General features: G+C 41.8%; 1 protein-coding gene across 1 annotated transcript; it reads right to left on the bottom strand.

The window, feature by feature from the left end:
• On the bottom strand, positions 1–27,377 carry USF3 (upstream transcription factor family member 3). Its single transcript, XM_056483296.1, has 6 exons — positions 27,282–27,377; positions 13,560–13,624; positions 11,622–11,650; positions 9,289–9,371; positions 8,181–8,277; positions 1–7,100 (listed from the first exon to the last, which is right to left on the bottom strand). Exons 1-6 carry the CDS (start codon positions 27,324–27,326, stop codon positions 640–642), a joined length of 6,780 nt encoding a protein of 2,259 aa, XP_056339271.1. The 5' UTR covers positions 27,327–27,377; the 3' UTR covers positions 1–639.
• Between the last annotated feature and the right edge of the window lie 585 nt (positions 27,378–27,962).

Raw genomic sequence — 27,962 nt, forward strand, 5'->3', positions numbered from 1 at the left:
TAAATTTTCTAAAACAGTATTTTTAATTGCTGACCATGGGAGCACACAGTAATTTTCACCAGGTAAAGTCAGCCTTAAGTCAAGTGTACGTGACAAGCTTGAGACAGACAAAAGCTGCACAACAAATGCTTTTTCCAATTAGCACTGGGTTAACACAGACTTGAGTTGTGTTGAAGCTCCTGAAGATATTTTACAAAGGAAAATGAGAAACCCAAACCATTCCAAGCTCCTCTGCAGTTTCAGGTAAACACGTCAGGACAAACTGACACCTGTAGCACTTGTTTCCTGTCTCCCGTTCGGATGCTCTCACTCCATGTATTACTGAGGGCGGCCCTTACCTTGGGACAATGGGACATCAAACTTGATTGTTGGAAAATCAACAACCAATATTTGCACAGTTCTCAATGTTGCATCCTTACCATTTCCTAGTAAGTAAGCATTGCTATAGGCACTGGTGCTTTAGAGTCAGTAAGGTGGGTGGAAATACGACGTGTATTTAAATATAGAAAGTACCATATATGTACATTTAGGCAAATAAACAGTGATGCTGTGAATGGTCTCTCCAGAGGTGCCACTAGGATCTGCTTCCTTCTTAAATATATAAACAACACATCGGACCAGAAGTCAGTTTGCCAGTTTTCATACAGCTGAGCTGCAGTCGTGACCTAAAATATGGCTTATATTATGGGCAGGGCGGTTTGAGGGCTGCTTGGAAGAATCTGAAGCAGATGTGTTCGCAATGGAAAGCAAAGGCGACATCGCTGAGCCATCTGGAGGAAGAGCTGTGGCTATTTCTGGAAACAAGGAAGTTAAGTTAAAATTGGATAAGTGCGATGTGTTGGTCATATGCATTGGTGGCATATCTGGAAGCAAAGGAAAACTTGGTTGAGCAAAACCAACAGGCCTGGGAGGAGACAAAATGGATCCGAATCGATTGTTTAAACCTCCACTGCTTGGCTTCTCCGTGGTTGGGTTTGGAAACATTTGGTTGGGAAAGTAAGGGATAGAAATGTCATTGGAGAGGGTAGGGTGGGCAGGAGAGTAAGGTGGATAGAAGGATGGCAGTGTATTCTGAGGATCTACTGGGATTAGAGCTGGTGTCCGAGTGGCACTAGGCTGAGTGACTGATGGGATGAAAGAAGCATTAGCATTTATTGGTGGATTCATGCCACCCTCTGGAATAAAAGGGAATCCAAAATTCTGGGAGAGAGTATGTTGGTCAGGGGTCGTGTTATCATTGGACACTTGAGGGCCATCAGACATAAATCGGACAATGCTTCCTCTCTTTTCTATCGTGGACTGTTGGCGCCCAAGGATCATGCTGCCACTGGTGGACAGAGGAAGATGGGGAAGACTAGGGTCAAAGACATTCCCATGTCTTTGATTTCCAGATCGATTCCTTTCAGGCTGACGTATTTTAGAACCTCCATTGTCTTGCAGAGGATGCCTCGAGCGCTGAGTGACTGAAGAATTTGGCTGACGAACAGGAGGCTGCCCTTGCTCGCCATTTCCATGTGAAACTGCAGGGTGAGGGTGAGTTGGCCTCACACCTCCATGCATATTGCTGGAAACAGGTGTATTCATGTGGTTCTTAGTTCCATGACTGTCTGTCATCCTCATGGGGTTGGACTTCTGTACAGAGATGTTTGGGCTTGTATTGCGACCCTGAATGTCTCCTGAGGAAGAAGTACTCGAAAAAGGAATAGTCAGTGAACTGTTCCTTGTGTTAATTGCCCCAATGGACATGTCACAGCTTTCCCTGCTCTGGCCATCACCATCCCTTCGGATGTGGACACTCTCCCGTGCTGGGGGGCAGTTGTACTCAATTGTGGAGGAGGCACTGCACTGTGTGTTCCTTTGATGTTCTGGGATTGATCTTTGGCTTCCGCTGACTTGATCTCCAAGGTGAGGGGCGAGCAAACTCTGCATGAAACTTTGGTGGCATGTGTTTTCATTTTCCCTTGACGGCAGGGTATTCCCTGTTGGAATACTCTGTACTGGCTGGTAGGGCAGTCTCTTCTGCCTCTCTATGGATGGCGGAGCATTCTGACCTATTCGGAATGCTTGTGACTGCATGCCCCGGAGGGATGACACAGAATTGCCGATTTCACTGTTTCTTGAAGCCTGTACATCAAAATTGCCCGTCGGCTGTTGATTGGGTCCAGAGGGCTTAAATGTTTGGCAATCAGAAAGACGCTGCACATCTGAGCCAACTGTGTGGTCGACTGACAAGCGGCCCTGCATATTATGAATCGCCAGGCCTTTACTTCTAGAAACATCAAGATAGCTTCTCATTTCAAGCTGGTCAGAAACCCTGGGGCCTTGAAGAGATATTCCTATTCTCTGCTCCGAATTAGAGGGCGTCTTCCCAATGAGAGCCTCAGCAGAGTAGCTGGAAACTCTGTTTCTTTCCTGCCTGTGAGGGGTGCATGTCATATCTGACGGTCTGGTTACGATACTAGCCTGGGACACCATTTGCTGCTCTAAGCCCCTCGAGGTCATAAGTCTTTGCATCTGATTGTGCCCTGACACGTGTTCTGAAGTGGAACCTTGCTGTCTGCTGCCAACATCCTGTTGCTGCTGATGCATAATATCCTGATTGATATGGCTCTGAGGGTGGTTATGGTGGTTTCTGCTTGTTGCAGGATTTTCACAGTTCTTTTCAGGCTGGGAAGCTCCAAAGTGCTGCTGCATCTGCTGCTGCATTTGTTGGTGGTGAGGATGGGGCTGACCACCTTTCTGCCGTGTTTGATCATTTCCATGGTGTTTTTGCTGTAGAGAAAGTTGTGTGGCTTGTGTTCCCTGGATGAGATTCCGTTTCTTTTGCATCTGCACCTCCTGCTGTATCGTTCGCTGTTGGTGGACACTGTGGGGTTGAGCGTGGACTGAGTTTTCCCCGTGAGTGACATGGTGCTGCAGCTGGTACAAGTGGTGCCTCTCTCTTAACTGCCCAGCCTGCTGCTGCTTTAGGTACGGGTGATTACTGTGAAGGTGAGAGATGCCTTGGGCAGGGGCATGTTGAATTGGCTGCAAGTGCTGCCCTGTCTGCTCTGAAAGCGGTGGCTGAGAACCACACTGAACTTCAGTTTGTCTCAAAGTCGGCATTACGAAATTGCTGTTGGGTGGGAATAACCTATTGAGGCCATCAGCATGCCCTTGATTGCTCACTGGTGCCACTGAATTGGATGAATTAGGAGGAATCTGACTAACCAGCATCTGTGTTTGATCAGCAATACCCTCTGGTGTCCGGTTCATCAGTGCCATCCCCTCAAGCCTTATGGGTGTTGTCTGGCATTGCTTTTGCCTCTTTGCTGTAGAAAGCAGAAGGTCATCCTGAACAGCCCTCTTGGCAGAGTCTTTGCGACCTTCATGATTTTGCTGCTTTAAGTGTGATTCCTGCAGCTGGGGTGCCTGCATGGTGCTTGCCCTGATAGCATTCAATTGTTCCTGAGCATATTCACTCATCAGAGTAGGTCCTGGGGACGGATTGATGTATGTCCTAGATGGAAGGGAGAGGCTCACAGCTGCAGGAACACTTCCAGGCTCTGAAGACTGGGATAAACCTGAGCAACTCACCAGGGGATGGACAATGCGGCTCTGGTGTATCAGATTATTCACACTTAGACTGGTTATGTTGGGTGTCTGAGAAGTGGAAATCTGCAAAGGAGTGTTTGATGTTTCCACACCTCCTACAGAGCAGCTTGGTTTCTCAACCTGCCTGTCGACATTTGTCGGTACTGTCTCATGAGCACTGAATTTGTTCGGGGCTGCTTCCTGTGGCCCTGCATTGTTTTCTTTTACTGACTGAGGTTTAAAAGGCTGTTGCTCTCTCTCCAAAGGTGCAGCCTCAGACTTAGAGATTACGACCCTTGTGTTAACCTGTATTCCCCCTCCACCTTTCTCAAGGCTTTCCTGGTCAAAAATAGCTCTCGCTGCAAGAGCTACAATGTCAGTCTGTTCTGAAAATGTGCAGCTGTTACAGGTACTAGTTGAGGTGCTGCTTGTGATGTCTTCTCTGGTGGTATCTGGCAACATCGATGCAACTGAGAAGCCTCGACTGCTGCCAGAGCTGGTTGACATGGGGGAATCCGCCTGCCTGCTAGTGATAAGGGAAGCACTCACTACTTCCTGATCAGAGATGCAGGAGTGAGGCTGAGAGACAGTATCACTTTCCGTGTTCATCAGCAAGAGTTCCTGCTTCTCAGGAAAATCAACATTTGATTCTGTTGATTTAGAGTTTTCCATAGGAAAATCAGAATGCTCCCCCTGAACAGCAAATGAAGAGGTTTTTTCCACAGCTGTTCTTTCTTTTGTGAGATCAGACAGCATTTTGGTTAGACCCTGTCCTTCTAACAAGTCCGCATCTTGCATTACCACTGAGGAATCCTGTGCAACATTGCAGGACTCCGAAATAATTCCTGCCTTGGAAGTATGACCTGCTGTATTGCTCTGTACTGCAGAAGTCCCATTTGCAACCTGCAAATGTGTCACCTGTGCTTCTTTACGAGAGGATGTTAAGGTGTTGAGGGGTTCGCAGGGTTTGGGAGACTCTGACAACTCAGAGGCCGTTGGTGGGTGGCTCTGAGATCCCTGGGCCTGCTGATGAGGAGCAGCATCTTTGGCTGGTGGTGGGGCAAGCAGCAACTGCTCTGACACTACAGACTCCAGCGGGGAGGAAGTAGGCCCCTCTGCTGAGCTTGGCTCTGGAGCAGAGGGGGTTTTCACTGCCTGTTCAGAGATCACAGTCTCCTTGGAAGGAGAGTCAGAAATGCTGACGCCACTCGATGCAGCTGTACCACCCACCTGCAATGTGGTTACAGCCTGTGACACTGCTGGGGTGTTTTCTGGCAGCCCTTTGCCATTTGAAGGCTTTGCTACCGTTTCCACAGGACCACAGTCCACCTTCTCTGCATTTTTGCAAGGAACTGCTGAACAGGACACTTTACTATTGACTGCTTGGTGTTTCTTAGTGCTTGGCTTTTTGTTTGTCCTTTTTGATTTTGCACTGGATGGCAAACCAGCAGCCGCTTTTTGAGGGGAAGCATTTATGGAATTAGATGCACTGGTTAATACCGAAACCTCTGCAGGCACTGAAGATGCCACAGAAGTTGGCAATGACACACAGTTGACTGTGGCAATCTGCTTATTGACAGTTGCAGGATTGGTGGGGTGGCTGAGAGACAAATGCAAGCAGCTCTGTCCAGCCATTTGTGATATGCTTTGATTGAGGTTAGCTAAAGCTCCAAATGTATTGAGGGCAACATTGGTATTTGGATCTTCACTGGTGGTGGGCTGAATAATTTGCATAGGGGCTTGGTTTGAAGCTCCAGATGAAGACATCACAGGCTGCAATGCAAAAAGCTGCCCATTTAATGAGATTGTCTGAGGGTGCTGTTGGTTGGACATTGTCACTGAAAATGTCTGCGTAGAGCTAGAAGATGGCAAAGAAGATGGCCTTGGTAATATATGGACAAGGTGTTTCCCTCCGAAAGTCTGTGGAAGAGAGGCATTTTGCATGGAGCCGCTGGAGTTGGCAACTACAGTCGGTCCATTCACAGGAACTCTTACAGAAGCAGAAGGCTGAGCAGAGAGAAGGGGAAGAGGATTTTGATTTGCAGCTTGTATAATTACAATTTGCTGACTAACATTTTGACTGGGAACTTCTGCCCTCACAATGGGTGGGCACGGAGCAGGGTTTGGAGGCTGGAGAATGATGACATTCTGGTTAGCTGGTGCTCCTGTCACAGCTGAGGCAACTGGCTGAGCCATCTGAATCACCTGCATAGCTGAGTTTAATGGAAGGATATTTCCTGCAGCCTGAGCTTTAACCTGTGACTGGCTGATTAAAGGCTGCATAGGTACGGGTGGGCATGAGGGCAAGGTAACTACAATCTGTTCAGCTGATTGGCCGTCCCCAGGCAGAGAAGCATGCAAACTGATACTTGTAGTCACAGGCCTGCTGTGGGTAGAAGATACAGTCCCAGCACCATTGACTGGCTCATTGAGGACAGCAGTCATTATCCCAGATTGGGTCTGGCTCAGTGGCTGAACAGTGTTTCCTGCCAGCTGCAAAGTTGTCCATGTGGTCTGTGTGTTCCCAGCTGAAGGCATCCGGGTAAGGCTACTCATGTTTTTCAAGTCTGAAGTGCCAACACCTGAAGAGCCTGAAAAAGACCAGCAGTTCTCCAGGGGACTGGCAGCCAGAGTGCTTATTGCTGTCACAGCCTTAACTCCTTCTGTTGCAGATGTCGCAGGCATCCCAGCACTGCTGACCACATCCATACTTTTGAGGACACTTGCAGAAGAGCAGCTCTCTGCAGTAGACAGTTTCACAGGTGGCACACAAGCTGTGTCCGTGGCTGAAATGGCACAGCTCACTTGGATGTCACTCCTGGAATTGTGTGTATTTGAACAAGTTGCATTCACCTGTTGAACTTGGGAGGCTTCCACAGAGGCACTGGAAGGAAGGCTGGTTCCCTGCAGGAGTGTTTTCTTTGTTGATTTAGTGCCCTCCTCATCATTTTTGCTTTTGGGGGGATTTTGCTCCATCTGTGGTGCTTTACTTGAAGAACACTGTAGTTCCCGTTCTGCTGCAGGTCGAGGTGTGCTCTGTGAGCTGGCAGGAGCAGTGGTGGGCACACCTCGCTCGTTCTCTGGGGTGGGGAGCTCAAGAACATTACCTGCTGGAGGTGTCTGAGCAGATGCCAGTGGAGAAACTGTAGGTTGTGACCATGTCTTATTTTCTGTGGGATAAATACCAGCAATGGTCACAGGAGTCACTAGGTTGCAAGTTCTCTGAACTGGCACAACATTGGCTGTTTGCTTTTGTAAATTATGACCAACATTAAATGTTATTCCCTGCACAGACGCTCCCTGGTTATTTCCATTGGGTTGAGTCCCATTTGAATAGACAATGATGTTCTTTTGAACCTGATCACTGGGAATAACAACTGAGACCTTGGCGTTTTTGAGGTTTCCTTTCCAGTGGATTGTAGGGTCATCATACAAGCAAATATCATTTGCTTTCAGTAGCTCAATGTATCTCCCGTTTTCCTTTTGCAGTTCATCCAACTGTTTCCGGAGTTTTTTTATCTCTTCAGCTACAAAACAGTGAGAGTGCTCCATTACATCAGCACCAGAACAAATAATGAAATAATGTTACCACATGATTTAGAGAGTAAACACTGTGTAGTAATGAAATAATTTGTAGAAATAAATTGAATACATTATTAATAATGTATGCTCTTTTCAAATGGTTAGCACAACCTATGTGCTCTTATCCTGGTAAGTCTCTCTACTGAATGGGAAAGTGAATGAATTTCAAAGACTATTCCATTACTAACAGCAGGATATATCAAATTACTTAAGAAAAAACATTAGGACTAACTCAGATGAAACTGAATGTTAATCAAAATGGTTTAATTCCAGAAAGAAAGAAAAGCACATTAATCTTTTTCTTTTCTCTGCTCTTTTGCAAACACCAAAACTGTTTTCGTTGATAATCTTACAGCCTTCCAGAAAAATTAAGTTTCACGACATCCAAAAATTATGCACAAAATTAAATACAAAGCACTCATGTAAAGCCACAAAAACTGGTAATGCACTTGAGAGATGGCTCATCAAACTGGGAAAACCATAATAAAGCAGAAATAAAAATCACAAACCACAACATTAGCTCTGAGACTTTTTCACACCTCCATCACTATACTTTTACACATCTATTCAAGTAAATTCTATATGATGCATTATATTTTTATAAAATGAGTGGTTATAACTTTTACAGCTACTCAAAGAAAAAAAAAGCTTTATAAATTAAGAAAACTTTATCTTTTCAATGGAAAAATCTAACCGAAGTTTGTCAGAAATCATTCTGATCACTACAGTAGAATAAACTGGGGCAGAATTTACCAGATGATGCCACATCACCTAAAAAGCTCTGTAATTACTGTACATCACAATGCAATTGCTTCATTATCTTACAGCTACGTGCCAGAACACTCACTTGGGCTTACTGCTGACTTTTTATTTCAAAATATTCTAAGCAGTGGTATTTTTCCTGTATGTGCATAATTTCTTGGGATTCCCATTTGTGGTTCCAGGCTTTGTTGTTAGTCAGTACAGAAAGACAGCAGAACTGAGGGACAGAAATTCTAGAGCCCTCAGCCAGCATTTGTACTTACCCTGCTCATTGTTCCCTCCATTTAACAGAAGTTCATCATTCTGTCTTTTCATTTCTGTTATATACTTAAAGGCCTGATCCAGGATCATGTTCTTGCTCTGTAAAAGAAAACATATATATAAAACTAGGAGAAAAGTCTAGAATTTGTAAATCCATTAGTGATGAGGCTGCACTTACTCCAAGAGGTCTTTACATTAAAAACATGCTCTGAATATCACTGGTTAAGCTTTGTTTTCTTTTGGTTTGAGTTGGGGTTTTTTGAGGTTGTTTTTTGCTTTGGTTGCTTTTGTGAGTGATACTGACCCTAAAATGCTGTGAGATTTTACAGAGTAACATTTTCAGTGCTGGAGCTGATACTTTCTGATGCCCAGAGGTAGATATTAAGGCCACAGATCCTGAACAGCCAGCATCCTTTCTTGCTGATCAGCCCAAAATTCATGTTCACCAATAAACATACACACCACATGAAATTTCCAGAATACTGCCTTGTAAATATTTTATTAGAAAGGAAACAAACATGGAACAACAATCCAGGGAGTTAGATGCATAATTTTGAAAGCAGTGTACTAGGGAATATGGTAAGAGAAAATAACCCATCCACAATCATCTTTCTATGAAACTATGCTTATTCTGCCTGCAAAACCTTTATTCACTTAATTTCTTCTACTGTTCAGTAGGAACAGTCTCTGCAGGGGATTCCTCTATCTTGAAAAAGATGCTTCTGTGCATCAACTTCAGAGCATTTGTCTTGCTTCATCTTTTGCAAGGAGAGTGTCTTAAATTACTATTATTATAATTTCAGTTTCTGAATTGCTTTCAAGCCATTATATGAAGGATGACAAAAATAAGCAGTCATATGCAACACTTTCAGATAAAATGCTTAAAATCTGTGTAACAGCATTCACAAGAACCTCCACTTCCAAACAGAAACTCTATTGCAGGTAGTTTTTAAAATACTAATAACTAGTGACATTTTTGAGTATATTGATTTGGATAGTTTTGCCTTTTTGCTAATACAAATAGTAAAATAAGTATTTATACTTCAACAGACAAAGAAACATTTGAACATTTGACAGGAAACTTGTATGCACCTCTGGATGGACACTCACCTGCTTAAGTGCTGGAGAGCAGGGAATGAGTTCTCCAATTCTGTTTATCCCAGCATTAATCTTCTTCTTTCGATGTCTCTCCACTAAGCAAAAATAATATGTACTGTGTTATCTGGTTAGGCAAGTCAGCACAATGGCAGCAAAAGGGCTCATAAAACCATTATTTCAATACACATTGGAACCTGGAGTAGCTTGAGTGAGGAAAAAAGTTCCTCTAAAGTAAATCTCAATTATCAAATTCATACTCAGTGGAATCAAAGAGTCATAACGTAAATAGCTATACCTTCAAAAGGTGGGGCTATTTTGGACCCCTTCATGAAAATGTAAAGTTCCTACAACTCAAAATTCAGGTTTTAAAACTGCTTTCTAACACAGCTTTATGACACTCTCTTCATAAGATACATTGATAACATTTAGGCATACAAAAAGCAAATGAACAAAGATCATGGAAAGAATCAGTTTCACATTTGGGAAGCAAACCCATGCCTCTTAAATTCTAATGTCAAATTTAGCACCAAAAGAGAAATAATGTAGATTTTATCAGTCTTCAGACTTAATTTTAAATTTATATTAACAGAGCAGCCAGCCAATACTGAACAGAGCTGAAGCTCTAGGTGTATATACTATCAGTTACTCTTTTCTACATTGAAAAGTCTAACTGACTGGCAATAAAGAAAATATTAAATGGAGATTAGTTCTAGTGAAATACCCATTTTGGAGAAAGTCAGAAAATGCTTGATTTATAGTCTTCTAGTGATACCATTTACCTCTTCAATAGGTCTGAATATTGGCACAAGGGTAAGTCTAGAAGTGCAATGGGCATTTTTTCTACAGACAGTATCTCTTCAATCCACGACAGTCAGCCTCTTTCAAATATAGTAAATTCTTATGTAGCTATTTTTTACTGAAATATTTTCATGTTCTATACAAACTTAAAACTATTACATGCCTTAAAAAAAAAAAGAAAAAGAAAAAAGTTTTGTCATGGCTTTGTCAGGACTCAAACCATTGTGTTGTTTGTTCATGGTGGTGAATGAAGCTTTTGATTTGTGCAGTTGCTCTGCTTTTGGTGGCACACAGAAACAAACTGTGACCTGCAGGTGAGTGTATTTCATTTTGCTCCTTTACAAAAGACTTGCTAATTTAATTTAAACAGTCTTATTTCAGCAGCCTGTCACTTCAATTTATCTCTTTTTGCATTTCAGGAGAGACTGCTGGCATTGACACAGACATGCCTAAATACACTAAATGCAGCAAGATAAGGTTTCTTATGCAAGAAATTTACCATAGATTAGAGCACCTCTGTAAAAATTAAAACATAGGACACCTGGGACTTTATATATCTTACTCATACTTACAGATACCAGTATTTGTGAAATGCTACTCCTTTTTTTGGTAATATTTGCAACACTGTCCTAAGTTTTTCCAGATACTAATGACTAAGAAAGTACAGGCTTGAAAGGAGCTGGTCTCCACATACTGCAGAGTTCAACCCAGGTGACAAAGATTTTGGAAAGCTATCAACAAGTGAAACAGGAAGTGGGAATTCCAATGAGGCCAGCAATCTTAGAAGTAAACTTGATAAGACTGTTTCCTGATTCTTCTTAATACTTAAGAAATTGGCTACACGCTGAGCACACTCAACAAGTACAACTTTGCACAGGCTTCATATGGAAACTCCTCAGTGGTTTTTCTAGCTGAGTTTGTGAAGACCACGTGATACTGCTGTTCAGTAAAAGAACAACTGCAATCAACTTCTATGGATAAACCAGGCCAAAGCCTACCAGACTCTTCTCCAGTCCATCTTTGTGTTCCTACTTGTAGAAGATGCCATTGGTGCTAGACACTGACTGGGTGCTGCCCAAAGGATGCGACTCCTGCAACATACAGCCAATATTTGCACAGAATTTCTGGGGTGTGGGTGCCTTAGGAATAGACTAGAGGAGTACGTGTAATCCAGGGAGCCTCTAAAGCTCTCAGGTAGGATACTTGTCTCTGTTTTGACAGAGGTGGATATTAGTTGCATGTGAATGCCTGTGCAGTTGTTCTCCTTTGGAACTGATCACAACTGAAATTGTTTACTTCTTAATTTACTAGCTTTGGAAAGGCAGGGTCATGGTGCTTCCTCATACTTTAACTTGGTACTGTGGAAAACAGCAAACTAGAACCAATCTGCACAGATATTTTATGCAAGGACACAGAAAGGTGTTTGCTAGGGTGAGGTTTTTCAGTGTACTAAACTCCTATGAAGGAACCTTCCCCAGGCAAACTATGTTTTACTACTCCAAAGTATCTGTGCTTATTTCCAGACCAGCAGAGCATGATGTTCCTACCTGCATTATGTGTCTCCCGGTTTTTCTTTCTGTGAAACATAAAGTAAAAAACTCATGTGAAACTGAAGGTTAAAGATCTGCATACAAACAAATATTTATTTTATTATTTCTGTTACAGCTAAAAATACTGAATATTATAGCCCGCTCTGTGAATCAGAACAGCAGAAGTCACAATCAGATGTTCTTAGACGTTGGTATTAAAAAGTTTCTAACAAAAATTCATTCATGTTCAGACTTAAATCAATTGCAACTTAACAAGGTACACTTCTAAGATTCCACTTGATTGTTGGTACATATTATATTCATATTTATATTTATAGTGGAAAGCTGGGTTTTTATGTTCCTATTAAACAGTGTTTAAAAAGACCAAAGATTAAAAAAAATAGTTTCGTTTCTGAGGAAAAAGATAGTTAAGTATTTGTCTGAAATGTTGCTTTTACATTCACTGGATCACTGAAACAGGAGAAAACTTTACCATGCAAGTTGATTTTCCAGCCACATTGCCTTCAAACATCATAGCTTCTGGAGTAAAAGAGGCTTCTTTTGTGAGAGAAACCAAAAACTGCTTCTCTGCAGCTGCTGTTCTTTACTGTCTGAAAATTCTGAATAGGTATGATTTGGGTATGTAAGGGTTGTGTCTGGTTTCAGATGTTCACCTGGGACTATTGCGCAATGACCCAAATTGCTTTACTGGTAGCCAATAAATTTCAAATATATACACTACATATATAAGTAAGATGTACTATACACATGCACTAAGACAAATACTTCCAGGAAGTACAGTAAAGCAAAGCATGTGTTTTCTGGAAAAAGCAAAATTCCAGAAAAAAAACAATTTCAAAAACTTCTGTCTAGGAGCACATTCTCAGTTTATATGTCTGCTAGGGTATGCAAAAAGCAGAGTAGCATCTTCTGCTGTCCTTTACGACTGTTACAGAACAGTTCAGATGTAACAAGATCTGAGGTAAGAAGGCAAGATACATGTGGAAGAGGTGTGATTACTATGAGGCAAAGTATATCCTTTATGCTTTGAGTTGATACCTATTTCTGGTAACTCACTAAAGATAGTGTGCACCTAGAGTAATTTAAGCCAAGAATTACAAAACAGTAATGTTACTGTTACAGGTCAGACCCAGAGACGTCTGCTAAGAAATAACGCTTAAAGATGATTGTTAATACGAAATATGCACAAGAATATAAGGACTGGAGAGACCCAGTTCTCCTTTGGTTTGACATTACCATTACAGAACACAAAATACTCTATTAGGTAAGAAGGAGTCGTGAAATCCATGAAGACTGAAAAACTTTCTGCAATGCTCTCTCTGAGCTTTTCTTGATCATAAATCATATCCTACGTGGTTAGTAGCATAAGATGAATGCTGTGTTTAACTAAGGACTGAAGAAATCCCCAGTTAATCACACATTAGACCAATCATGTTAATACAAAACTCTGGAAAAGTTGGAGTGAGTGCTGAGTCACTGTTACAAATTTTGGTCATAGTGTTGCTGTACAACCTCAAAGTTTAAGTTCCAGCAGAGATTTGAGCTGTAAGACCCAGATTCCACTGGGAGTTGAGGAAGAGATTTAAATTACCCTGTCAAAATTAGTACAGTCGCCCCCAGATATCTACAAGAGCCTCCACAAAAATAGAGGCTGTGCTCTAACCAAGGCAGCGACACAGTTTTACACACATAAGAATAGTCAGTGAAATAATTAAAGAATCTCTTTTGCCTAAGTGACCCTGATAGATATGTCTTTAACAAATAGTTTGGCATAGACAGGGCAAGAGAGAAACTTTTGGATCAACCCTGATGAACATAAAGAACTTCTTGTCCATACCGTTATTGCCAAACCCTTATTTAGCTAGAAACTTCGTAACTGCAACACGACTGCAGACCACAGGGCTACAAAATAGTCATTTTCCCACAAAAACTCACCGATGCTGCTTCTTAGTAGGTGTCTCATTCTCTGTCATCTCTGGCATGGTTTCAGAGAAGAGAGCCTGAGGAAAAATCACGGAAGGAATTAACAACTCCTGCACTTTTCTGGATTCTTAGCCCACAACATTTACAAGGCTTTGCCTTGGACCTCAAGGACAGGGCCCTATTACAATGTAGGCACAAATCCATCCCTCTGACTCAGAGCAGCTGATTTTGTGACATTAAAAATCAAGCATGTTGCCTACCGGGATGTTTTGCAAAACCTGTCTGTAATGAATTGGTTTCCATTTCTTCAATTACTTTAAATACAAAAACTATTATAATCCCAACCACTTTAAGCAAACAAGAAGAGAAGTTAAGAGTATATGACTGTTTTTCAAATGGGAGGAGGAACAGCTGAACTCTCTCTTATCAGCCCTTCCTCCCTAAATCTGCACTCAATTCCCGTATTGAAATAAAGCACGAATGCTAAGCAAAGAACAAGCTACAATGAGGACATTAACTACAAATTTAGAGTGCTCTTAATGCAGCAGATTAGAAAACTTACTTGCCATTAAGCAAGTTATTTATTTAAATTACTGTACAGATTAAAATTTACTTTACAGATTAAAATTATTTAAATTACTGTACAGATTAAAATGACCCTCCTACGTTCTCAGATATGTAAAATTCAGTTAAAGTTATGAAATAGCAGCCTAATAAATTTCACATAACTTGTCCTCATCTTGAACAGATTGGTAGCTTACATTTAGACAAACAATAATATTATAAAAATACACAAAAGATGAGATTAAGTCAATGATGGTTGAACACATATCTAGCAGAGAAATTAATTTTGGAGAGCAAGTGACATATACTGGAGATGACAACAGGAAAAAATAGAACTGTTTTTTGATGTCTGAGCTCCATATTTACTTTCACAGTTCCATTCACTCTCTCACTAACCAACCTGTTATTGCAACTCTTCCCATGGGCCCTCAAACTCCTCGTGGCTTTGCCTTTCCCTGGCTTTTCCTGGAAAGCACATTGGATTCTTTTAATAGGCTTCATATCTTTAGAGTATTTCTTTGTCTGGTTTGTTTGGACCGTAAGGAAGTGGGGGTGGTTTTTAATATAACTTTAAACATCAAGCAGTTTTTAATGTAAACTGAGCCTACCACTACCAGCCCTGACAACAGAAACAAACCCCCAAACTAATATCCTTATAAACCAGAAAGCCAGACACCTGTGGAGCTCCCAAAGCACTGAAGCATACACTTTAAAAAGTGCTCTCTGCACACCCCTGTGTGTATGTGTGTGTCAAACTAATAGAAATAATCTGTATTGTATCACAACTGAATTCAGATACTGCTTTTCAGTCTTTATATTCTAGAAGTTAATTGAATGTAGTGCATTCAGTAAAGATTAGAGGATGAGAAACATTAGAGCTGATGCTGTTTACCACTCTAATCTTGACGTACTTTCTACATTCCAGGGAAAACTTGGGAGATGTTGGAAAGCCATAAAATAAAGTAAACAAGAAACAACCTATGAATAGATCCAACTCAGGGAACTCAAAGTGCCTGAAGATTTCAGGAACATAATTCAACTCCACCCACACAACAGTGTTCATACCACCACAAAACTGGACACAATCCTCTCTAAGTTGAGTAACAGCATTCCATTTCCCTACCTAAACACAACCACAACAGCCCTCTCCAGCCCAGCAATTGGAGCACATCACTTTCTATTTATATCCCTTCACAGACTTTGCTTTCTCTGTGCTCACTGACCATCCCCTGCATAAATTATGAAAACACCTGACAGAGTTAACAGTCTTTTACTGTCGGAGAAAGCAGTGGTGCATACTCCTAGAAATTGTGTTATCGCATCTTAAAAACAAGATAGATTTCTTCTTGTTGAAACCCAGTTAGCTTACTTCACTAACAAATTTATTTGAGTTTATATGTAGTAAGATTAAACCAGTTGTTATCCCAGGTTGTCCAAGTTAGTAAAAACTCATAACTCTGAAACCCAGGAAAGCCAATTTCCCACCCAAGGCATCTATAACTAATCCCTCCTGCATACAGCTGGTGATGGTCAGTAGTATTTTCTCACTGATTCTAGCTGCATTCACTGTACCAGGTGATGATGGAAGGGGTTAGCTGGGAGACTTTAGCAGATGAGCGATTCTGATTATAAAAAAAATAAAACCTGGTTAGAGCCCAGCTATCTTGGACACTGTGGGGAACCAGAGAGATGTTCAGGTGTACACAGAGTGACTGAAGCCAGCACACATCCTTTCAGCAGTGTCCAGGGCGCCAAAGCACCCCAGCAAAATCTGTATCCATTAAGGCTACCAGCAGAGGCAGGAGAAGCAGAGCAGCTGCTGGTGATACTACACTAGTGTATCCATCATTGAGGCAGCACTTTGTGTAGCAGGTGAAAAAACTACTCAAGAGGACAAAGAGGTCACTTAATTTAGAGTGTACAGTACTGCTTCTCTTTAGTGAGGATGTGAACACGTGGGCATAGTTCTGGTAAAGCAAAGCTCTCAAACATACTTAGAAAAAGGAAGATGCTGGATTGTATCGTGCAGCATTCACATACCTTGTTTCTTGATTTCTGCACTACCTATAAAGACAGAGCTGATGTCAGTTATTGGGCATTATGAGACCATTGCAAATATGCTGGAAATCAAAGCAAAAATATAAAAAGAGATCTTAGTTTTGGTGAACTTAGCATTTTTGAAAGGCTAATATATTCACCAAGCAACCATAGTTTTTTAATCTTGCAAATTTATACAGCTTGAGAACCAAAGAACTATTTCTGTATTGCAGTGTATTTAACATAGAAAGCATTAATGTGGATTTAGATGGCCAGCCTCCATGCAGGGCTTCAGATAAAACACAACTGTATGAAGGTAAGGGCGTAAAAAAGCACCCATCCACAAATACCCCTCCCCATAACAGACATGGCTGTTCTGACTCCAGCAGGAGTCCAGAACACATTCACAACCCCATCTTTCCCCTGCCCTAAGTTAGAGCACTCACTTCTCCCTCCTATGTAGTTCTTCATACTACTACATACTACTACAGTTTGGCTTCTTCTGTGTCCACTCAGCAAAGTTCTCATTCTTAACAGCAGCCATCCCTATCTCCCAAAGTCATGATACACACAATATTCTAATTGCCTTATTTCTTCATGCTGAGTAGATGCTGAAATGATTCAGCAATTCATTGTTCATAGAGCATTCTGGAAGATAGATAGACAAGGCCTAAGTGAAAATTTGTGCTGCAATTTATTAATACAGTTTCTAACCATTTTTTGTTCCTGAAAAAGAACAGAAAATCTTTATTATATGTCAAAGACCCCACTTCCTCCTCTGCCCATTTTTAAGAAATTATATCAGTAAACTTCTTCCAAGTGATGCTGTTCCCTGCACATTTCAAGCCATTAGCTGCCACACTGAGTGCATAAGCCTGACAAATGTAAACTTGAAGTCTGTATTTGATAAGCTTCAGCTGCGCTGGGATCTACAGCCCATTTCATATAGGAAATATGGCATAGGAATGCTGTGACTGTTACCCTAATGTCGCTTTACTGTGGAATTACTTCAGGTGAAGTTTATCAGTTTACCACTCAACCAATGCTCCCACTTTTGTGGTCCCAATAGGTAAAAGGAAGGCTATACACATTATCTAATTAATCAATTAGTTTAACTATTTCAAGTGCCACTAAAAAGAGGTAGTTAAATTTGTTAAGCAACACATGTATAAAGCTCTTGGCCTTCTACTGATAACTGTACCATGAGAAATACAGTGAACTGAGATTGTTTTTTCCTATTCTTATTCTGTAAGGACAGAAACCTTTTCATTTTATTTGATACTCCACAAAACAGCTAAAGCTGGCGATACCAGGGAGGAGGTTTTCTTAAAGGCTGCTGAAAATATGGGCTTTGTGAATTAAAAAGAAAATAAAAATACTGCCTAGGCGGAGATTTCTAAGGGCTGATGAATGTTTACACTGTCTCCCATTTCTCCCCCTCAGCTGTTGTATGACCAGAGCTTTGGCAGTGGGTTTCCCTTTACTTCTTCCACATCAGGTATTGCTTCTTCATGACAAGATCCCTTCAGGGATTCTCTAAAGCAGAAGACATGTATTTGCCTCATAAGCTCAGAGACAAACGTATTTTAAGTTCACTTATAAAATATGCTCACTTAGCTGAATGTTGTCTGCAGAGAAAAATGCAGCAAAAATCAAATTCTTAAAACAGATGAAGAAGCAGCAACTCATCATTTATATAAATTATATTTACTTAGTTCCCTCAAGCTTTATGTAGTTAACAGCTTTTACAATGTCAACTCAAAATATTGATTTTAATTGAAATGCAATGTCATCCTCAGAAATGAAAGGATTCTTTGTGTTCTGAAGATTTAACATAATTTAATCTCTTCTATAGTTCTGAAACACAGGGTATAAAACTTAAAACCAATTTATTTAAACACCTTCTTGTCTACCACCCATCTTTCCAGGTATTATTCAGCAAATTTTATGAAATCTCTACTTCAAAAAATGCACTCAGTAAATGTAAGAAAAGGTTAATTTAGACTACTTTATTAGGCATTATTTTTTCATTCCTTACTTAGGAATTATTTCCAAACTTAATATTCATTTTAAAAAAGAAAATAATTATTCCAATCTGTTATCTTTGGCTGTACAAGACAATCTTCCTCAAATTAGTAAAGCCATTCCATTCTTCTGCATTAGGCAGAAAGAATCTTTTTTATATGCAACTACAACATATTCTACAAACCTACCAGCAGTCCAAATCTTTCTTCTCTTAATATCCTTCAGCAAGCTTAAGCTGTCACACTGCTGCAACCTCAGATTTCTTACTGGTTTTGTAATGCCTCATGTTAGCCTTAATGTAAAGCTAAGATCAGTTCTAAGGCACAGATAAGAACTACTCAAATGCTTTTTTCCTGTGACAGTGTCTTCTTCATCCAAGCAACTGCTGGAGCTCACTTCTCCATTCTTCCATGCATGATTTAGAACAAGGCTAGCTCAAATCAGGGACTTAATCCAAGCTTTTAATGACAAGCAAGGTGCCCTTGAGATCAAGAGGCACAATTTACTGCCCTTTCTTTATTACCCCTTGGAATGGTTCTATTTTAATTTTGTATTTACCTAATAAGATGACTGCAGGAAATGTAGCTCAAAGTTTACCTCTGTGATTGTTACCTGTGTGTATTAACTACTGTAGCCTATCAAAGCAACCTGGTAAGAGTATCATATAGGAAAATGAAAAATATTATTTTTCCTGATAGGAGGAATAAAAAAAATCTATCAGTTTGGTTTCAGAAGAAATCAAGATCTCCCTGTTACTGTGTCCCTTAATCCACTCCCTCATAACAGCTGGGCCCACTGACTGACCTAACTGCAACCTCTCAAAGAGACGAAGTTCCCAGATGTTTACAAAAATTTGGGAGTGAGCAGAGGAGAAGGAGTGAAGTCAGGTAAGGGACTGGACAGGGCTGGGTGTATGACCAGCTCTGCAGCATGGATGTGCATGCTGACCAGCTGGCTCAGAGTAGGCACTGCCACCTTGTGCTGACGAAGATAGTCCTGATGCAAACCAGCTGAGAGTTTCCCAGGCCAACCAAACTGCTCCCAGAGCTTCTGCAAAAGTTACGAAAAGAAAACCAAAGCCAATAAGCTAAAACTTGTTACACAGGGCAACTTTTTTTTTTAAGGTGCTTGCAAATAACAGGTAGAAACTTCACTGCTTTTAGATAGCTTTATGCTGCCTCTTTTGTTTGTATTATCTAAACTCAAATACATTAGTATTTTTCCTCCTGCTGACATAAAGCAATAAGGTTTTAGCAAGGCTCTTATATAAGAACATGGAAGAGAACTAGAAATAAAATGTTTAGAGTTTTTTGGGGTTTTTTTGTAATAGCATTGGAGGAAGAGAAATGGTAATTATTCAAGTGATATTCCCTCATATCTACATTAGTTTTGTTTTCATTTGTAATTTTCAAAATATCAATGGCAATTGCACTGACCATTTAGTAACATGTGGTTTTAGGACAGGATCGGTGTAGGGTCATTCTGAGAAATCCTGACCAGATCTGTTTAAGAAAACTTCATAAGAAAAAAAAAAACAACAAAACAAAACAAAACAAAACAAAACAAAACAAAACAAAACCCCAAGAAACTTCTAACTTTTCTACTGTTGTTCCCTCCCAAGTCTTCCTAAGTACAATATAATTTCTTTTTCAGCCTTAGAGGAGGGGCAGAGATAGAGCTCATGTCCACAGAACCAAGTCTCTTACTCACTGCTTATGGTCTGGAAAATATTTAAGGAGAAGTATCTGCACATTTTCACCCAGATGAGAGCTGCTGCCACCCTCACACATTGCGCAGATGATCTTGGTACTGCAAATAAACCTAAGTGCACACTGTGGAAGTAAAGGAAGATCTCCTGTGGTCTGGAGCAATTGTTAAAGGGAAGCAGGCATTTGGGAGCTAAAGAGCTGTAATTATGCAACCAGTGCACAAGCCAGAATCACAAATAACAGAGCTCTCACCTTAAAGCATGTCTCCAGCTACTTCAGATCAAAATAAGGGGAACGACACTCTTTTCTTTAAGAAATCAAAAAGGAATGACCAGAGAAATCCTCCTGATCCCCTGCTCTCCATGTATTGTGCCAAGATTCACAAGTTACCACATGGCAATTTCTCTAAGGAAGTGACAAAATGTGAGAAATGTCTCTATGTTGCAAGACAGTGCTCCTCTCCCTGGCTTCCAATGTCCAATGATCCACACCTCAAAACAGAAAATGATTTTCAAAGAGAAGACAGACATCTAATTCCACTGCACTTGACTTGACACTTGAAAGGAGCCACAAGTGTGTTTTGATGGTGAAAGCTAAGTGGATACAAAGTGAATTGCAAGCAATTTCCTCCTAACACAGGTCATCACCTCTGTGTGGGTTAGGTCACCTGTATCAGATGGCAAAGATTGCCTGCACCAGGCTGAGAGAGCTCACTCCTGTGCAAGAGCCCAGGAGCACCAGCTGTTGGTGAGCCCAACCTTGCAGCAGCATGTTGCCTAAAGAACAAGCACTTCTTTTCCTGAAAAAAGCTGAAACATATAAGTCATCATGGTCTCCAAATACTGTGACCAAGATAGTTATTTAAAAGTTGGGAATCCATCCATATAAGAAAGCTGCATTTGAAACACCAAAGACTGACTGGACAAATGTAGAAGCTGTAAGCCATCGAATCACAAAATGGTTTGGGTTGCAAGGAACCTTAAAAATCATCTCATTCCAACCCCCTGCCATGGACAGGGACACCTTCCACTAGACCAGATTGCTCAGAACCTCATCCAGCCTGGCCTTGAACACTTCCAGGGATAGGGCATCTACGGCTTCCCTGGGCAACCTGTTCCAGCGAGAGCCAGTCCAATTCTGCTATCTCATGTCACCTTATCTACAAATGAAATCTCTATCCAAAGAGCAGTACCTCATCACAGAGCCTGATAACCACATAACCTGATAATTTAGAATTACAACATAAAAAGATTCTTTTTGGCTACAATGATTTAGCCAGAGCAGTATTCTTGCTTCAATGCTTTGGTTTTAAGCCGAGCTCTTTTTGATCTGCAACTACAAAGGATCCTCACACAGTCTGTACATAAAACCACATATGGTCCCTAAGAGATATCAAGTCATTTTCTGACACATGCCAAACTGCCTTTCAGCTCTCTCCTGAGGACCCTAACTAACAAGCACTGCAAAACATCCTAGAACCGAAATGTTCAAGGCATCCAGAGAGTTTATGTGTCAAAATTTTAAATTCATCTTTTCAGATATGAATCATTCAGTACAAAGGATTACAGGGTCAAGTTCTCAAATATTTTACAGGCCTGGGTTTTGAGAAACCTGACACAAACTAAGAACTCATCAAGGGTTCATGATATAGGAAGCAATATTCTATGGGCCTGCACGACAAAGTTCCACTACAAGACAAAGAAGAGATCAATCCTGAGATTCTGTTACAAACACTGCCCTCCCAGAGTTAAGGGACTTCCCTATGAATCTTAAGGGGCCAAAGGCAAAAATGGCTGAGGTAGAAGGTACCATAAAACAGAATTTCTGTTTTAATGTATAAGCTCATCGAATAAACTCACTAATTGCACTTTAATGAGCTTTCAAAAACAAGCACACACTCTGCCCCCAACCCAAAAAAAACTAAACAAAACCTCCACAACTTTGCAACGTACATTTTATAGGCAGACTGCTCACAAAATGTTTTGGTGGACAGAAGGTGGCTTATTCTCCTTTACAACCTCAATTACACCTTTGCTTTTCAGAGATTTTTTTCTTGAACCCATGAAGTGGGTGCATGGGGCAATTACTTCAGTTCCAGGAATAAAGGACTCATCTTGCAATCTGGATGTTTGACAGTTTTGAATAATACTGGCAGATATAAAGTTGTACATTATTTTAATTATATTAACAGAGAGGTCCATAGTAAAGTTATCTGAGCCCAGATGACCAGAGAAAGCAAGAAGAAATTTAAAATCAAAATCAACATACATTAGACAGAAGAAAATACAACTAATAGGTGTGAATCTGTAGAAAACCTGAATTCAATAATTCAGGAACTACTTTAGGAACTACTGATTTAGCTTAGGAGAATTACTATACATGAGCTATGAAACTAGGAGTGGGAGAACTCCATTGCATTCTTTAGTAAGGGATAGCTCACATACTTAATATTTCCAAGCTAGAAAACACAGGGTCTTCCCATTCCTGCCCAGAATAAAAGAGAAAAATCACAAAGTAATATGGACTGTAAAGCCTCTTGAGACAATTTACAGGTGGGATTCTCCCTGAGCCTTCTCTTCTGCAGGTTGAACAATCACAGCTCCCTTGGCCTCTCAAGACGAGAGATGCTCCTGTACCTTAACTGTCTTTGAGGCCTTTCAATGGACTCTATGGTACATCCATGTCTTTCTTGTACTGGAAACCCAAAACTCAACACAAGATGCCAGGTGTAGCCTCACCAGTGCCAAGTGCAGTGGAAGGATCACTCCCTCAGCTTACTGACACTCCTGTATCAAAGAGAGACCATTCGCTTCCTTGGCCTCAAGGACACTTTTTTGGTTCATGTTCAACTTGATGTCCACCAGTTCCTTTTCTGCCAAGATGCTTTCCAGCTGCACGGCCCTCACCATATATTGGTGGACTGATTTGTTCTTCCTCAAGTGCAGGATTTCGCCCTTGTTGAACTGCATGAAATTCCTGCCCATTTCTCCTAGCAATAAATGGGAAAATCCTTGAGATGGTTATCTTCCCCTGCTGTCCCAAGTCCTTCAAAATAATGCTGAGAGATGTAGCCTCTCCCCTGGTTCACTGCCACTCCTCACCTAGGAGGCCAGAAGAGAACACTACATCAACTTAAAATTTACATTGCAAAAGGATCACAGAGATACCCCACACTCCCAAATAAGTACACTGAAACAACAAGATTGCTTTTCATGGTGGCAGTGCTGGCTTAGGATTTGTGAAACTATGACCCAAGATGATGCCAAAACTAGTTAAGCTTGTCCAATTACACAAGAAGTCCCAGAATTTCCAGCAGGTGAGAGACTTACATGGAAGAAGGAAGAATTTATGCTATACATACATAATATTGAAACATTTCTGAATTAAAGCATCCCTAAATACTAGGGATACTCCAACAGTGAAAAAATTATGTCCCTTGTTGCTGATTTGGAGCACCATTTTACTACTGGAGTAAATGAGCAAGAAGAATGTAGCATGTATGGAGAAAATGAGCAAGAAGAATGTAGCATGAAGCTTTGTACAAGAACTGCGTTCAACTTCTAGCTAACAACTTCACTGATGCATGAAAGCAAAGCAGAGTCCAACTTCAAAGGTTGAAGGCTGGATGAATTAAGTGTCCCTGAAGCCAACCACATTACAGACTACAGCTGACCCCCTGAATGGACAATATTATTTTCACTTAAACTTCAGTTACTTGAAGAATAAAAAAATCTTTAAGATCTCCTCTTCCCATAAAACCTTTACACTGCTATTAAGTGTGTCAGCAGGTTAATGGACAATGTTTTCTATAATCTTTTTATGGCACTACCCACCACACCAAAACCTGGAAAAATGGATCATGGGTTCTGAGGAACCTGGATTTAGACCTAAAAGCTGATAGCTCCATACTTGGATGATTCCAGCCTCACTAGAGATGAAGCACAAAGAACCCATTCAGGTACAGGAATACCAGCAAACTGAGATGTGCTCTTAGATGGAGCTGATTTCAATTCATGGTTTTCATGTTGGTCAGTTAACCTGACAGAAGTTCAGGTAACTGAATGAGAAAGGCACTTGTTACCAGGAAGCATGAAACATTTTTAGCAGCCTAGTATTTTCTTCTTATCTGAATCACAATGGCACCCACCGTGGCTGATGTAAGAGATTGCTATCATAAGTAATTATTGCAAAAGTAAATTATTGCAAAAGTATGAAAGCCATAGCTTTTCATACAGGAAACAAACCCAGTCCACACACAATTTGTCAATCTTGTGCACACAGCAGGATCTCTTTTGTGCTTACTCTAAGCATGACAACAGCACTACACTGGTAAGGTAGTACACTTTGGACACATTATATCCAACATAAAAGCTGGAATTGTATTTTAAACCGCAAGTTAGGTCCTCATTACATAAACTGGGCACATTTCCTAATCAAGGAGTTGAGACATTTACATGTGTTACTGTAATCTGAAATAACTTGAACACTGCTTGAACACTTCCCTCCAGTAAACTTGAATACCTATCACAGTCAGCGTTTCAGATGAGGCAGTTTTCAATTAAATAACGTTACTGAGCCTTGTCCCTGATGAAAACGCCAGTGAAGCTGTGCATACAACCCAGGTTTTTAAAAGAAAATGGATGTGTAAATGTGTTCATGCCTACTATCTAATACGTTCCTGATCTTTTTATAATAACTCCAGTTATAAGTCTCAAGGCTCTGAAGAAGTGTACTTGCCTCCACCCTAATGGACTGTCCATCCACAATATAGCCAGTCATTTTATAATTCTTCATCTCAGTTGTGTTTGTGATTCCTTTAATCAAATTTAATCCTAAGGAACATGTTTTACTATTTTGAAAGATATCACTGTCCCTCAAAGTGGCACAGACTTTGTGGTACTTTTCACAAGTTCTTGCGACACAACCAACCATGATTCATTGGGAAACCCATCATATCAAATGCTGAGCTACCTATACCTCCCACCAGCCAGGTGTCAGTTATAAAGTTATTTTTAAGACCTTAAAAAGTACTACTGTACAAAAATTAAACCACAGAATGGCTCTTGTCAAAACCAGCATGTCCCAGTCCTTGACTTCCTCACAGGTCTGTTTCCTTCTACAGCATTGAGCTTCAACTCATACATTGCAGTAATTCAGATTCAAGCTGTACATGATTGATTACAATGTCACATACTTTGTATCAAGGCATTTTGCAAATTAAAAGCATGTTTAAATATTTAGAATGCACTTTCCCAAATCTCTCTGTAGCCTAATTCATTATACTTCAATATGTGGAAGCCAGAGGTGTTCTTACAACTTCAGCACATGGGAGAAACTGTCAACAATTGAACAATGCTCAGAAAAGTACCTCTGTAACTCTTCTGCCTAAAAAGAGTCAGGAGCATCCCCTACATTCACCTAAGAAGAGCTGAAGTGAAAAACAGCTGGAGTAGCTCAGCCAGCAGAACTCAGTCACAGAATCTTTGCCTTCTTGCTCCCAATATGTTCTTGGAATTCCAGACTACAGCTACACTTCAGCTACAAACAAGGTCCACAATGCACACAGCAGGCGTGGGCCAGGCACATATCACAGGACCACATGAGTGACAGTCACTTCAGTCTGTCCCTGGCAAGCTCCTCAGAACACTACTTGGAAAACCAGGAATCAAAGCAGCAACATCACTATCAAAAACCTACATCCTAATTATCTCTTTGCAGCTGTCAGACTCCTCCAGGATCCACCACCATTTTTCATCTACTCCATTAAAATCTTCCCGTGTATCCATAACCTAAGGGAATGAGTCAGTCTCTAAGGGAATAAGTAATTTCCAAACACTTCAAAAGTTGCAATGTTCTTGTGCTATTTCACACACCTGACATATTTTGGATACAAGCACCTTACAAATCATACTCATAACACAAGCATTTTTCTAAGCTTATTTCCCATTCAGTGACAAATATATTTTCAGTTGTCAAATGTATGTACTTATGAGTTACTCTTATGGCACTAACTGAAAATCAAAAGTTAGAAGTTCTAAATCTTTATAATAATAAGCATTTACTCACAGGAATTTTCTTCCTTATGATTTCTCTGATTATGGCACACAATTCATGATCAACAAACAAAGCTCTGCAGCTGGTTAAAGTGTTACATAACACAATCCTATTATTAAGATGGTCCAATGACTTGTATATTAAAAGTAAGCTAAAATCATGCCTCTAAAACAAACTGTTACATTACCTGACTTCTGGATGCTTAACTGTGACATCATTATCACTGCTTGAAGTACTTAATAATTGCACATCAGATGAAGTCTAATGGAAGTCCAAGCTATCATGTGAGAATCAAAAATACAGTTTTGTGATTTCTGAACTTATGGACAGAAACTCAAGCATTGCCTTACTTTTCGTTTTCCCCCACAGAGTTCCCTGGACAATGGGCACCATGTGCCACAGCTGTATCCAACTATAGCTATGTCAATGGACTCAGTTCATTTGTGTGGTCACAGGGAGCTGCATTTTAGGTGTCTTGCCCTTAATGTGAACAGTAACTGTGAGTTACAAACACTTCTGTGTTTGTCAGTGTTGATTTTCATGGAACTGAAGCCTTCCAACTCTTTAAAGCCTCTGTTACCAGCAAATTTGATAGAAATTGGCCAGAGAGCTAAAATTATCAGGCAAAGAAGGACTAGACAGAAACATCCATCAGACCTCCTTCCTTAGGAGACTAAGCTTAAAACACGCCCAACGAGAAACGTTAGCTGCGAGTGACCGAACTCTGCAAGTAAAAAAGCTGGCCCTGTACGCACATCATGGTCTGAACTGGGCTGACTTCCCGCTAGGGTGTCACTAAACACGAGCACACGGCCGCGATGTACCTAAGATCCCGTATCCGGGATCCCCACTACGGCGGGAGAGAAGATGCTAGGCTCAAATGCAGTGCCCACCTCTTGATACCGCCGAAACGAACTCCCTGAACGGCGACTCACGCTCAATTGTCTCACAAGACCAAGACCGCAAAGCGATAAAAACACGCCGCTCTCCAAACCTCCACCGCCGCTACCCCCGACTCTACCTCACCCCAGCCCTGGCACGGGCAGCCCCGCAGCCACACCACTCCTGGCACAGCCCGGGCACCGCCACCAAGCCACGACCGCCCGAGGGCCCGCACCGGCAAGGGCCGCCCGCGCTCTGCAGCTGCGCCTCGGCCCGTCCCGGCCCCGCAGCCCCTGCCCGGGCCGGGCTGGGCACACCCGGGCCGGACAAAAGGGCACCGATCCCACCGGCATCCCAGGGCGAGCGCGGCCCCGGCCCAGCGCGACATCCCGGCCTCGCTGCCGCTCCTGGTCCCTCTCCCCCCGCTGCCGCTCCCGCACCCAGTCCCTCCACAGGCACTCACGGTCGGGCCGGGCGCGCTGCGCGGCGGCCCCAGCGCCGGCACCATCCTCCGCCGGGCGGACACCCCGCGCCAGCCCCGCCGCCGCCTCCGCGCCACTGCCCGCCCGCGCAGCCCACCCTGCTGCTCACGCCTCAGCCAATCGCTGCACGCGGGGCCAGCCCTCGAGGCCAATCAACAAGGGCCAGGCTGGAGAGGGAGTCACTCGCCCTCCACTGGGCGGGGCACAGCGGGCGCGGACCAATCGCCGCCACAAACATTGGCGGCGCGGGCCAATTAGAAAGCAGGGAGGCAGACACTGGCGTCAACAAGGTAAGGTGGCCGAAACAGGAACTGGAGGGGAGCGGCGTCCCGGACGGCCAATGAGGGCAGCGGGAAGAGGCGCGCGGAGGGGCGGGCGGCAGCTCTTAAAGGGGCAGCGGCCGTGTTGGGATGGGGAGCATTGGTTCTGCGCAGCATTATCGGCGCGGGTGATGTGGAAAGGACCGTGTGTTATTTTGTGTGCGTTGCTGTCAGATGAAACAATCCCGTCCTGCCAGGGCGAGAATCACCGGAGAGCTGCCCTTCGCCGACCTCACCCGCAATGTATGTGAGAAACTCAGCAGTATAAAACAACGTCCCCGGCAATCAGCCTTCTGGAACGAAATGGAGAGCAAAGATAAAGGCTGGCTAAAGATTTGCCAC

The sequence above is a fragment of the Oenanthe melanoleuca genome, chromosome 1 (assembly GCF_029582105.1).
Source record: "Oenanthe melanoleuca isolate GR-GAL-2019-014 chromosome 1, OMel1.0, whole genome shotgun sequence".
Lineage (NCBI taxonomy): Eukaryota > Metazoa > Chordata > Aves > Passeriformes > Muscicapidae > Oenanthe > Oenanthe melanoleuca.